Source organism: Epinephelus lanceolatus, chromosome 15, assembly GCF_041903045.1.
Source record: "Epinephelus lanceolatus isolate andai-2023 chromosome 15, ASM4190304v1, whole genome shotgun sequence".
Taxonomy (NCBI): domain Eukaryota; kingdom Metazoa; phylum Chordata; class Actinopteri; order Perciformes; family Serranidae; genus Epinephelus; species Epinephelus lanceolatus.
The window spans coordinates 15733751-15746590 of NC_135748.1; the positions used below are offsets into that span (position 1 = coordinate 15733751).

Here is a 12840-nt window from a genome sequence, read left to right on the forward strand (position 1 = left end):
GTAATTGAACAGCCCTGTTGTATTTGCTAAAAAAAAACTCACATAAGAACATTTTTGGTGCCTGTCATTCTGATACTTGAAAACTAAAATGAAATGGTGTCAGATTCATGACATTGGGTCTGTGAAACCTGTTAAAAGCCTTTTGTATAATAAAAAAAGACATTCTAATACTAGTGTCATTGATAAAGAAAGCATTTTTCCCCGCTTTTCTTCCTGTAGAATACCTGCTTTATGATCTCTGCTCAGGCCAGTTTCACTTCCATTATCTGAATGGTGCCATTTTCAAAAAGCACACTGTTATCAGGGCACTTAGAGATTCTTATAGATAATGGGCACTCGCAGACAGTAGCTCGGGATAAAAGTGAACATAAAGCAAACTTGAGGTGAAAACTTTCAAACGCTGAAATGGAACTCAGACCCACCTCAGTGATATCACTATCAAGGCAAGTTTAAAGTCTGATATGACTTTTAAACATTCAGCAACACCTAAATCCACAATTCAACAGCAGAAGTGAGAGCAGGTATGCAAGGTAAAGAGAAAAGTTTATGCCTTATTCTTAGAGATGCATTGATTGTAATTTTTTGGCCGACTTTGATCTTTTTAACGACCTCTCTGCCAGTTCTGATTTGGGATGATTCCAATTTTCTTTCTTTTTAAGAACTATCAACAAACATATTTGAAACTTTTCTTCAAAGTCAAACTTCATAGGCTATATGATAGCAAAGATGAACGATTCGTCAAGCATCCACAAAAATATGAGTGAAAATAAATGCTATGTTATACCTCCCAGGCTAAGAAGCTAAACCTGAATTGTACCCAAAAGGATTTACTTTTAAACCTGTTTAAGTTTAAATTCTTCTGTTCTGTTGTATCAAACTTAAAAACTCGCCTAAAATAAAGGAAAAATACATTTAAATCTCAGTTTAGTTTTCACTCTCAAGATAGATTAAGATTAATTCTGTGACACCAAAACTTTAAACTCCAATTTAAACTGTGGTCCAGGGTTAACTTTAAACCTATAGCTGAGAAGGTTTAACTTTTACAATGGCTGCCTTTTTGAGATGGATTCAACAAAATAATCAAGTTCCTTGAAAAATGTTGAGACAGTCTCAACCCACTTGATTTTTATGATGATATTTTTTTTTTTAAGATAGCGGTTCATCAAGAAACTGTTTTGGAGCTGAACAGGAAGATTGGGCCACCTGTCAAACATGGTGGTGACAGAAACGCAGCTCTACCACCAACGCTATTTGGCAATATTGTTCCATTAGTTTGGTAAATAAGTTTTTCTCAAAGAAGAAAAACATTTGAGCCTCTCTGCCAAGCCACCTTTTAAGTTTTTAGCTAGCTAGCAACAATATAACATTTGTTGTCATGGAAAAGGAGCCGTTAAAACAGTTAACACCCCACCACCACCACCACCACTCTTTTATACTCAGTAGGAGCTGACAGCATGCTAATAATTTATGTACTTATTTATTTTTTTGTTAATTTATTTATTGTTTTAATTTTGATATGACACACAACTTGGCTTTACTAAACCAAGTCTAATTTTCAGTGGTGCAACAACTGAAGCTTACTTTTGAATCTGGATTTACTCATTTAAAACTTAGTTTTACTAAACTCTAATTAGTGCTAATCTTAGGATTTATTAATTTTTGTTGGTGCAACCTAGCCTAAGTGTTTAAGCATCTCCCATGCTCTTACAGAAAACAGTAAGCATTAGCTTTGCTATGCAACAATTGAGCTATTTATCTGCTCCATGATTAACACAAATTTGGGTGGTATACCCCAGTCTGCAAGCGTCATACAGTAAAGAAGCTTTCAAACAGCGTGCAGAATGCATGAGAATGAATTATAACTTTTGAGAATGGATTGCAATGGCTTTGACTAGTCAGTCCCTATCTGTGCTGCTGTTTGCGATGTGAACAATCCTGACGAGAATGAACGTAAATGTAATCGGCATGTGATCTACTATAGCTGAGACTAACAGGCTGGTCACCTTCATGGCTGATCAAGCTGAATCGATACCTGTCACCAGCCGATTGATGGATGCATCTTTACTTATTAAGGAAGCACAATAAAATCTGCATTTCATTGATATCGGCATGCTTTTTCTTATTTTGAACAATTAATGAGTATTACTTTCATCTAAAAGCATTGTATTTCATGTCTCCAACTGCTGGTAGGCCATCATGTTAAGAGTATGCACACATAATCTGATTTTAATTCCACTACAGAAGAGACTTGATGATCACTAAAATTAGCTGGTGAAAAAAGTGAATATATCTATACCAGTATCAGTTATCAGCTAGATAAGTTTTTATTAATCAGCATATCAAATTATCGACAAAAAAATACAACATCATGCATCCCTACAATTTATCTTATTCCCTAACAATGTAATCCAAGCAACCTACAGTATGTTTCTTTCATTTGATCTTCAGCACTGTAATAAGCAAGTAGCACTCCTAAATAATCCTCACTATGTGATTTATTTATACGGCAGGTATTTTCAGTGTTGTCATTTCAGCAACCTCATAAGGATTCAGTGATTTAAGTTTAAAAATTGAAACTGATGTGGAGTCCTGTACATATATACAGCTCTGTTATCTGTACGAGCAGATGAACCAGAAAATAGTCCTGAAAGTGAAAAATTCAATCAAAAAATGTGCCTTTGGTAAAGTACTGGGTGTTTCAATATTTGCACTACCTAAGTTGTATTTGATTTTTTCATGTCAGTTCCTAAACCAAACATTAAAGGAAAGACCTTGTTTGCAAATCAAGAAGGGTGCACTTTTTCCATGAAGACTTTTATAGAAATAAGGAGACAGACATGCCTATCTCTTCGTGATTACACAAGCATGAGTTTTATCCACTACACAATCCAATCAACCGTGTTCCCTGTGTTGCTGCTGCTGTACAGACTTAACATTGTAGATTGTAGTCAGTGCCGGAAATGCATCTGAGGCTCATGTCATTCTGTGAAGTGATTTCAAGTTGATTGCCACCCCCCATCATGTCACCACCTCAGCTTTCTCATTTCCCCTCAGACCCTCTTCCTTCTTCCTCTACTCTTCCCTATCTCTCCCTCTGGACACTTCAGGCCTTTTCCATTTTCTGCTTCTGTTTCTAGAGTCACTCTGACAGTCCCCCCCCCCCACCCCAGAACACTTCCACCCTAATTTCCACCAACACACTGAGTCCTGTGAGCCATTAGTTTGCACCCCCCCCTGCATGCCTCTCTCTTCTCAACCTCTTTGCCTTCACTGTCGCTCAACTCCTTGATCCCCAGCCCAACCACCCCACCCCTGTCCTTTTTCTCCTTTGCACTTTGGCTGTCAGCGTTCACTCCATTCTCTCCTCTTTCACCCACCTGCCGGGCCTGTCCACTCATTATATGGCCCACCAACCCCTCCTTATCATCTCCTCCTCTTCTCCCCTGATGTATTCTCTCTCCTGTCTCTCCCCAGGCCACTTTCTCGATGGCAGCTACTGCTCTTTTGAGGAGGGCGAGTGCAGCTGGCAGTCAATAACGGGCCGCGGTCTCTCCTGGAGAAGACTCCAGTCACCAGCCAAGGCTACTAGACAGAGCTGCCCATCATCAGGTTGCTTACACACATCACTTACAACATCACGAGCACTGTTCCAATCAGATGATGACACTTGCATGCCCTTCAAATGTGTTTACAGTGATGTTAATGCCTCATTAAAATGGAATTCAAAGAGGCAGACTTTAAGCCACGATCTTGAATATTTGAGTCTAACAGTTTGTAAATGTAGAGACATAACCAAAATCTCTGATGTGTCAGACACAGACGTGTTGTCTTGTTCAGAGCTCAGTGCGCCGCTACAAACAGAATTCCACTGGGTGTAAAAGCTCCAGCATGTAGACTCTGAGTCCTACATCTGCAGTTCATCGTCAGTGCAGTGACTCGAGTGTGTCTCTCGATGAGGATTTAAAGCCTTGGTTTGCTGAGGCTTGTTTTTGTTCTCAACTATTTACAGACATCTCAGAGGTAGTGTGATGAGACTATAAATGGAAGACTGTAATTTTAAACCATATTTGGTGATTTTATATAGGATTACTTTCTCAGACGTTCTTTGAGAATTCATTTGACAAACCTTCAGTCAGATCAGCTATACATCAAATATAGCAACGGGAGGACTGATCAAATATGCCAACAGCTTACTATGGCTCCAATCACATTTCAAAACCTCCATTTGCATTGTCAGTTTCATATTCCTTTCTTCTGCGGCTTTAATGTGTGTGTTTGTGTATTGAAGGTGCGACATTCAGTGTGGAAGGAGGTCAGACCAAAGGCCAGCGTAGCTCGGCGATACTGAGGAGTCCTCTCTTCCCCCCTCCTCTAAGAAACTCCCCATGCACGGTGAGCAAAGTATAGTGTGTTTTCTCCACAGGGAAACTATAATCTTCACTCTCTGACACTCACATACAAACACACTATCAGATCTCTGCCCCATCCCCCCTCAGCTCCTGTTGCTACGTCTGTCAAGCTGTCTGTTTTCACAAGGCAGCACATATGCAGTTTTCAATGATATCGTGCCAGATTTGCCACTCTGATTATTAGCGCCTTGGCTTTCACACAGTGAATGTTCCAGTTCTGAACAGTCATATTTTTAAACTGTAACCCTAAAATAATAATACCGACTTGCTGATGACATGCTCCTTGCCTCTGGAAATAACACTGACAGTAAGCTAGTGAGCAAGTTATGCTGTCGTTTACAGCTTACGTTAGAGGAGGTAGACATACTGTTCAATCAACTCCTTACGCCATGTTCACGCTGGACGCAGGCTGCCCTGGTGTGCCAACTGTCAAGCAAGTAGTCGTCTAGCTGCTCACACCAAAAGCCATTTCTCTGCGCCGGTCAGCAAGCTTTTCTGCTCCTCTGCTCTTTTCTAAACACACGGAGAGCTCTGTTTGTGTGTGTCTATGTGTGTGTGTGTGTGTGTGTGTGTGTGTGTGTGTGTGTGTGCACACGCGCGCGCGATGCATATTTTATGCTTTATAAGAATCGGATCATTTATATTATATATGATATATCCTCTATATTGTTCGTGGTAGATTGTTTTTCTTGCCACATTTGCTCACAGCTCATGGACAAAATAGACCAGATTTGCTGCAGATCGTGAGCCGTCAATGGAGCTCAGGGCCGCAGCATCTCCAGTGTGAACAGCCCAACCTGTTAATATCGGCACCTACAGGAAGCATGCAGATGCTTGCTTTGAAGTGACTACACGTCCAGTGTGAACCCAGCATTACGCTTTAGCATGTTTGTTCCTGGTTTTGGAAGGCACTCTCCAAGCTCTTTAGATGCAGATCATCACTCTCACTACAGTCCCATGCACACCACACTACTTCAACGATGAATGTAACAGCATAAATATTTTCTTACATAAAATATGAATACCTCTGTGTGTGTGCCCAGTTGACTGTTGGCTCCTCTTCCCCGAACAGCGACCGTCCTCGGCAAGTAGGCATGACAGCAACCACCAAGCTTTAGATTTCTCTGCTTTGTGCTCCACTGGTCACCAGGAATAAACACAGACACTTGCTCAGAGTAATCGGTCACTTGCCATATGACAGCTCATATTAAAAAAACACTGAGATCATTAACACATTTGAAATGTACCGTGGGCTGTGTTGACATTTAGAGTGTAAAAAAAAAGAGCAGATATGGCATAGAATGCCATTTAGTTTCATTTTTCAGCAGTGTTTTTCACTAACAGTTTTTGTTGTTGCTGCTGCAGGAGTAGAAAACCTAATGAATTACTTACTGAATCATTTCATATGTTAATTGCTCTCAGAAAAACAGCTCAATAATCAAATGATAATGTGCCAAGACAGCAGGTTAACACTGTGCCATCTGCATTTCCTGAGAGATCCTAACAGACAAAGAGGATGACCTCGTCAATCGCAGATTGTATCTGCTGACCTAGTTGTGAAAATATTAGAGTCATGCATTATTTAGATCATGAAGCTCATAGAGCAGGTCTCCAGTGGGAGGAGGAGTTGTGTATTCGAAGTCTTGATTGATGCTGTTGCATCCAGCATTTAGAGTTATTTTAGTTATTTCAATATGACTCAGCACAGCAACCTTTGGCCCTCTGCATGTGTACGTAAAACATTCAGCGGCATGGTGTGATTGGAGGTGAGCGAAGCTGACACAGAAGTGAAGGATGGAGGTGAGAAGGTGAAGGAAAGGTCAGAAGGTCGGAAAACAAGATAATAAGAGCGACTGAGGGGGAAATAAAGTTAGTCTCCATGAGTGAAACACACAAAGGAACTGACTGCAAGTAAGACAGAGAGAAAAACAGGAAAAGAGAAGAATAAAAATATAAGAGGTGAAGTTTGCTGCTTCTCAGGTGTGAATTAAAGTGTCTGATATTTGTGGACAGTAGTGGAGGCAGCACTGCACCATCGCAGACTTTGCCTCCAGCTTGTTGGCACACCGCCAAAGATTAGCCATGATTCCAGATTAACACCCTAAATCCTTCTCTCTACACTGAACCACTGCTGTTCAATCTAGCCTCTCCGCTCTTGGACAACTATGTTGGGGATATTAGTTTTGGGTATTAGCTACAGCCCACGTTCACTTTCATGTCGTGCCCAGCGCGCGCTGTGCAGTGCCTGTAATCTTGATGTTTAAACGGTCACCATGTGGTCCTGTGGTTTACGATAAGGACCACAACCTGCTGTCGACTAGCACAATGCAAGCACTCGACATGAGAAGCATTGAATTCAGTTGTCTGGGTAGTGTCGCATGTACGTGTACTGTTCATCAGGCTTAAGCCAGCATCTGTTCCACTTAAATGCTGAAGCAAGAATTATGTTCTTGGCTCCAGTGAAATGCTGTAGAGGGACATGGTCACATCCCCTTGCTTGTTAGCAAGCTTTAGAGTCAGACTTCCTTTTACTATTTAATTCCTGCTACGGCCTGTGTGTTGTTTAATTTGAAGCAGGTTTACACCCACCATGTCCCTCCTGGAAAGAGTGAAATGAGATTGATTTGTGCTGGAGCATGCAGGAGCAGTGCAGATAGCAAAATAACCCAAATCATGATCCTGGTTGAATTCTATTAATCTTAGAATAATTAGAACCGAACAGATGGCTGTTGCTGATTGAGCTCAATGCAATTTAAGTGCATCCCTTCCTTCACTGATAACACACTTGGATGGTTTTCTTCAATTTGAAAATATTCAAAGGAAGTTAAAGTTGCTGAGGTATATTATATGCTGTCTTTTTTTCTCAACATGTACCTCAAAAAATCAACACCCTTGATGTGATTTTTGTCTTATTTTGTTTTTAGTGCATTATATTAATTTCTGATTTAATCGCAGTGATCATTCGAAACTTATTTCAACAGGTGCGATTCTGGCTGTGTTCTGGAGGCTTGCAGCGGGGGTCTTTGTCTGTGTGGATAGCTGAGAACAATACAGGCCCTGAGGTGCAGCGCAGACTGTGGCATTCAGCCAGTGAACCAAAACCTGAACGGGGCTGGAAACTCGTCATACTTCCCCTTTACGGGCTGGCAGACTGGTACGACAGACACTCACCTGTTTCAACACCCAACAGGCAGTTTAATTATATCAAGCAACATGTTTGGACAGTCTGAAAGCATCAAACTGGCACTTTGATGTGTTTAAGAGGAGACAAATGATCTGCAAACCTCCAACACGCTCACACAAATACTTGTGTAAGTGCTCCGGCAGGAAAGGAAGTCTTATGAAACAGAACCAAGAAGCTCATCTTCCTTCTTTTCCCCTCTCGTAATTGCAGATTTACAACATTTACATTCCATTTTACGGGAAATGTTATATCCCTGCAAAATTAATAAATCCCATAGGGACTTATGCTATGGACCTGCCATGTGTGCAGTTCAACAAAATATGCTCCTCTCTTTTTATTCCTCTTTTCCGTGCAAAGAGAATAGAAATCAATACACATGCCTCAACCCACCCTATATGCCTTCCAATTAGCTTTGGCCTTGATTTCCCCTTTGAAAAAAAGAGAAATTAAAACAAACTAGAGTAAAGCAAGAAAAAAGAGAACCCCCAGATAAGGCATTTCATCTCTGTTTGCCTGACTGGGGGTTTCTTTGCCATTCGAGGTTGGATAATCCTGCTCCCCTGAGAGTGATTAATTTTTGATTCCTGGGTTATGTAGTCAGCTGTGCTTGTGCTCTTAATTAGAATGTCATGTCCGTAACCACGAGGTGAACCTGCCAGTCTCTGTGCAGTGACCTTTGTAGAGCTTAAATAGAATCAGAAATACAGCCTGAAGTGCAGACAAAAGTCAGGACGTAACAGACAGTATATGTAGACTCTGAATGTCAGTGTTTTTTGGTAGGAGAACCTGGGGGCTGACAGCAAGAATGGAGATATGGTACGACTACCATCAAGTTTAAGCAACATATTGACTTGTTAAATGTTAAAATTGACATATACAAGCCTCCTATGTGAACGACTGATAGTGTTGGATTTAGAAGTCATGTACTGGAGGTTATGTTACTGTCAGTTACAGCTATAGAGGGCAGCCTGATCACCTCTTGTGAACATCACTGAAAACAGTTAACAAAATGAAGAGATGCTTATAAAACTCTGCCATAACAAAACAATTATCCTTTAGTGAAAAAATTTAATTAGCTCTACAGTACTTACAGGGGTCGGTTGTGCTCATTTAAGGTTCACACTTGTATTTAAGGTTTTCTGCTACAACATGTTTACAAGCTTTAATGTTAAAAAAACACTTTTATTTTCCTCAGACTTTCTGTGCTGGAACACCTTATGTTCACCACTGTCTGAAATGGTTTTTTTTAGCGCCTGTCTCTTCAACACATTCTCACTCCGCCCATGTCACATTTTGGCGTTTGGTCATGGACTTTCCACGTCCACTTATGATGTGCAACGTACCCTGGTTGCGTTGGTTGTCGACATTCTGGGATGCCGTGTCAACTTCTGTCTGTTACATGCATTGTTCGTTTTCAAAATACACTTCCATTTCACAGGAAATGTACAGTTTGTATACAGTCTCTTGTGGTTAGGTTTTGCCAACACTTTCATATGGTTGGGTTTAGCAACAAAAGTACAGGTTTGTGTTTAGGAAAAAAACGAACAGGGTCTGGCTTTACAATCTTACAGGAAGCAAATTCCATCCTCCAGGCAGAAAGTTGGTGGTTGTTTGACCCATCCGCCACCTCTCCTGCCTGCCCTACTGTCCCGCTGTGTAGCCTCCTGATGCTGCCAGGCGCCATTAAACAATAACGATTTGCTTTCAACAACTTTGGAGTGAGACCGTGTTGTTCTTTTTAAGCCCCCCTCCCGAAAAAGTCCATTCATTGTTTCTGGGTACTCCACATCTTGGTGTCTCTGCTCCATCAATGCAGCCAGGGAATTATTGTAATCAAGAATAGTGGCACTTTCTACCATGAAAATCACCAGTGATAGCTTTTAAACCAAAATCTTCACAACTGGAAATGCTCCAGCAGGAATATGATCCAAAATTGGGGAGAAATTAAAAACACTGGCAACAAAAATTAGAGGTTTCTGTGACTTTAGCATGAAGCTACATGTAGCTAGAATAAAAGCTTTTAAACACAACTGGAAATGTTTCAGCAGGAATATGGTCGGATGTTGTGGAGAAATTTACAACATCAGCAACCAAGTTTACGTGTTTCCCTGACATTAGCATGTGGCTACATGTAGCAGTGTACGCAATGTAAATCCTTACAGTAGCGTGCCTGGAGCAGATGAACATCTGTCACAGGCTGAAGTCAGCTTGTCTCTAAAGTAGGAAAAAATCTTTGAAGAAACGGTCTGAAGCCTGAGGTTTTTGCTTACAGAGATTACTTTTACATATGTTTACCTCATAATTTGAATTTTTGGCCACAATAAATCGAAACATCCAACATTGTAAATTATATATATGACAGAAAAAAAAGCAGAATAGGTCCCAGGTAAAGAAATGGTTTGAAACTTTAGGAAATATCCTAATTGCTCTCTTGCCTGAGAGTGAGATGAGGAGATGAACACCACTCTGTCATCAGTATGCTAAATATGAAGTTGGAGTGAGCAGCCAGGTAGCTTAGCTTAACGTTAAGACTTGAGAAATTCAGTATTTTCATAGCTAATCAAATAAAAGAAGATGTGTTAATTAGTGAGGTTTAGAGGAGCTGGCAGGTGGATTTTGTTATCCTCAGGCAGTGCCAGACTAGCTGTTATCTGCCATTTTCACTCTCCCTAATAAGCTAAGCTAACATGCTGCTGGCTGTAGCTTCATATTTACCGTACAGACAGGGTGGTATCAATACACAGATGTAACTCTCAGCAAGAAGGCAAACATTTCCCAAAATGCTACACTATTCCCTTCCAAGGTTTTGAACCCAGAAGTCATGTTTGTGTAACCTTCCCCGCTTGAATTATTTTGTGCATGAATGTATTGGATTTGGTACCCAACAATGTGTTTCATCCCTCAGGAAATTTAACTGTTTTTTTGTATGTGCTGAAAGAGCCAACAATTCCTAACAGTGCAGACAGAGCTGTCATAAGGCGTACAGTACACACCCTCCAAAGCCAAAGCTCAATGACATTCTTCTTAAAGCACTATAAATTCTTCTTCACATCCTTTCAGTCACAAGCTATCCAACCATTCACAGCTTGTGAGGTAGTTAAAACACCTCTGTCCCTCCGTAGGTTTTGGCTGCAGTTCAGCACAGAAGATGGACCTGGACCCGGTTCAGCCATCTCTATTGACAACATCTCTTTCAGTATGGACTGCTTCCTGGCATGTGAGTACTGTAAAAATGTTGAGTCTTTCTTTTCCCACTCTTACTCCATCAGACCTTGGTTGATTTAATGGAATTGTTTGACTGATAGCCTGATTGATTGACCATGACAAGCACAAAAGGGGAATTGCGGTGAAAGGTGTAAATTCTTTTTACGGACTCGAGAGAGACTTCAGTAAACATTGAAAGTGACCGAAGCAATTAAATTAATAATCAATACAGGTCTGTCCTGTGTTCATGTTTTGTAGAGATAAGATTCGAGTGGTAGTTTTGTACATTTTGGAGCGTTCATCAAGGCCTCACTTATCCATGATTTATTCATTTCAATTCCCTTGACATAGCCATAATACAGTACGGAGAACTTTTTGCAATTCTCAGTGAAGACTATTAAAATAAAATCTCTACCAAGTCCTTTGCACATCTATTACTCCCTTAGAAATGGTATCTCTATTAAAGATCTCCTGCAGCTTTGCTTGGAGATACATTGACAAAACTTTATGGAAATGATATATAATCTTACATTCTTTTAGCACACTTTCTTTCAGAACCCTTTATGTGTCTTGAAATGTCAGAACAGTTCAAATCTGCCATAATATGGCTTGCTGATTGATAAGGGCTTACAGTATGTTCCAATGTAGTGCAGGCTTATAAAGGTCAAGCCTCACATCACCTTTCCACATATTTTTGTGTTATAATTCAGATAGTTTATGAGAATAAAAACAGGAGTAAGATGACAGCCGAGTCTGGCATCAGTAGAATGAAAGGTTAGGAGTTCACCGCCTCCCTCCATCTCTGCCTATCCAGAGGAACCTGTTTGAGCTGTGAGAGGAATAATAATGTTGTACCTGTGTATAGCTCTGACAATTGGAACAGTGTCAAAATAAAGCAGTGTTAACTGACTACACCCTGGCTAAAAATTAGACTCAAGAGGCAGGGTCACGGGGTCACCCTCTGACGCAGTCTGACTTTTTCTTGCTTCCAAATGATGCATTGTGATGAAGTGTAGATTATAAAATACTTTTTTTCTAAGGTGAGAAGGTCATCCTCAGGACTTCCTGATGACTAATTCCCCTGACGTTTAAACAGAAGTTTAAACTTAGACTGATTGACTAAGCTGAAAGTAAGATAACACAGAAACAGTCAAAATTGAGCATAACTTCATCTATAACATTAAACATTGCCTAAAAAAAAATTGCATATATTATCAGTCATTTAAAATCATGATTCAAAATTTTCAATAGCCAAAATGTGTTTTAAATATGTGTTACTTTGCACTATGCATTATGAACATGGCACATTTACAAAACATGACAACAAATCACTAAAAGTCAACAAGCAAAATTTATTTACTGTGCATTCAGTGTCCCGACTTACCTCTCAAACACACACACACACACACGCACACACACACACACATGCACATACATACCTCCAGGCAGATCTCCAGTGTGCCAAAAAGCACCTTTCTTGCATAGCCTAGCGAGAAGTCATCCAGCTGGTGCAAGCGTGTGTGAGGCTTGGACATACTTTGGGCATTGTGGACTTGTACTAGTCGCTTGATGCACACATGTCCATCCATTGAATCTAAGAGCGCACGTGTGTGTTTTGCGTGTGTGTGAAACAGAGAGAGAGAGAGAAAGAGAGAGAGAGAGAGAGAGAGAGAGAACCATTGATGATCAGAGCCGGTGGTTAGTCTTGCATGTTGATCCAAACTATTCCCACTTCCGTCTGGGTAGCGACTACTAGGTGTGGACTAGAGATGGTAACAACATTTAAATTGACAGTGTACTAATCGCCCACACTCCAAGTCGTCTCTGCAATTAAAGATAAAATGTTGAAAGCTTTAATTAGAGCTATTTAAACTAGTTGTTTAGATAGCAGATTATTTTCAATTGTAAAATAAGAAATGGCGAATGTGACTGTCGCACAATCTATTCTGTGCTCACCTTTAGATGATGTTTTTGATGAATTTATTCATCGACCGCTGATATGATCTCAACTCTTCTGCCCAAACTGTAAAATACAATCAGATA

General features: G+C 40.4%; 1 protein-coding gene across 2 annotated transcripts in view; it reads left to right on the plus strand.

The window, feature by feature from the left end:
• alk (ALK receptor tyrosine kinase) overlaps positions 1 to 12840 on the plus strand; it is a 477599-nt gene that overhangs the window by 407279 nt on the left and 57480 nt on the right. For both annotated transcript variants that reach the window (XM_033643119.2, XM_033643120.2), the window contains exons 7-10: positions 3475 to 3609; positions 4289 to 4392; positions 7391 to 7563; positions 10716 to 10810. In XM_033643119.2, coding sequence (XP_033499010.2) covers positions 3475 to 3609; positions 4289 to 4392; positions 7391 to 7563; positions 10716 to 10810 — 507 coding nt within the window. The remainder of the gene's footprint in view (positions 1 to 3474; positions 3610 to 4288; positions 4393 to 7390; positions 7564 to 10715; positions 10811 to 12840) is intronic.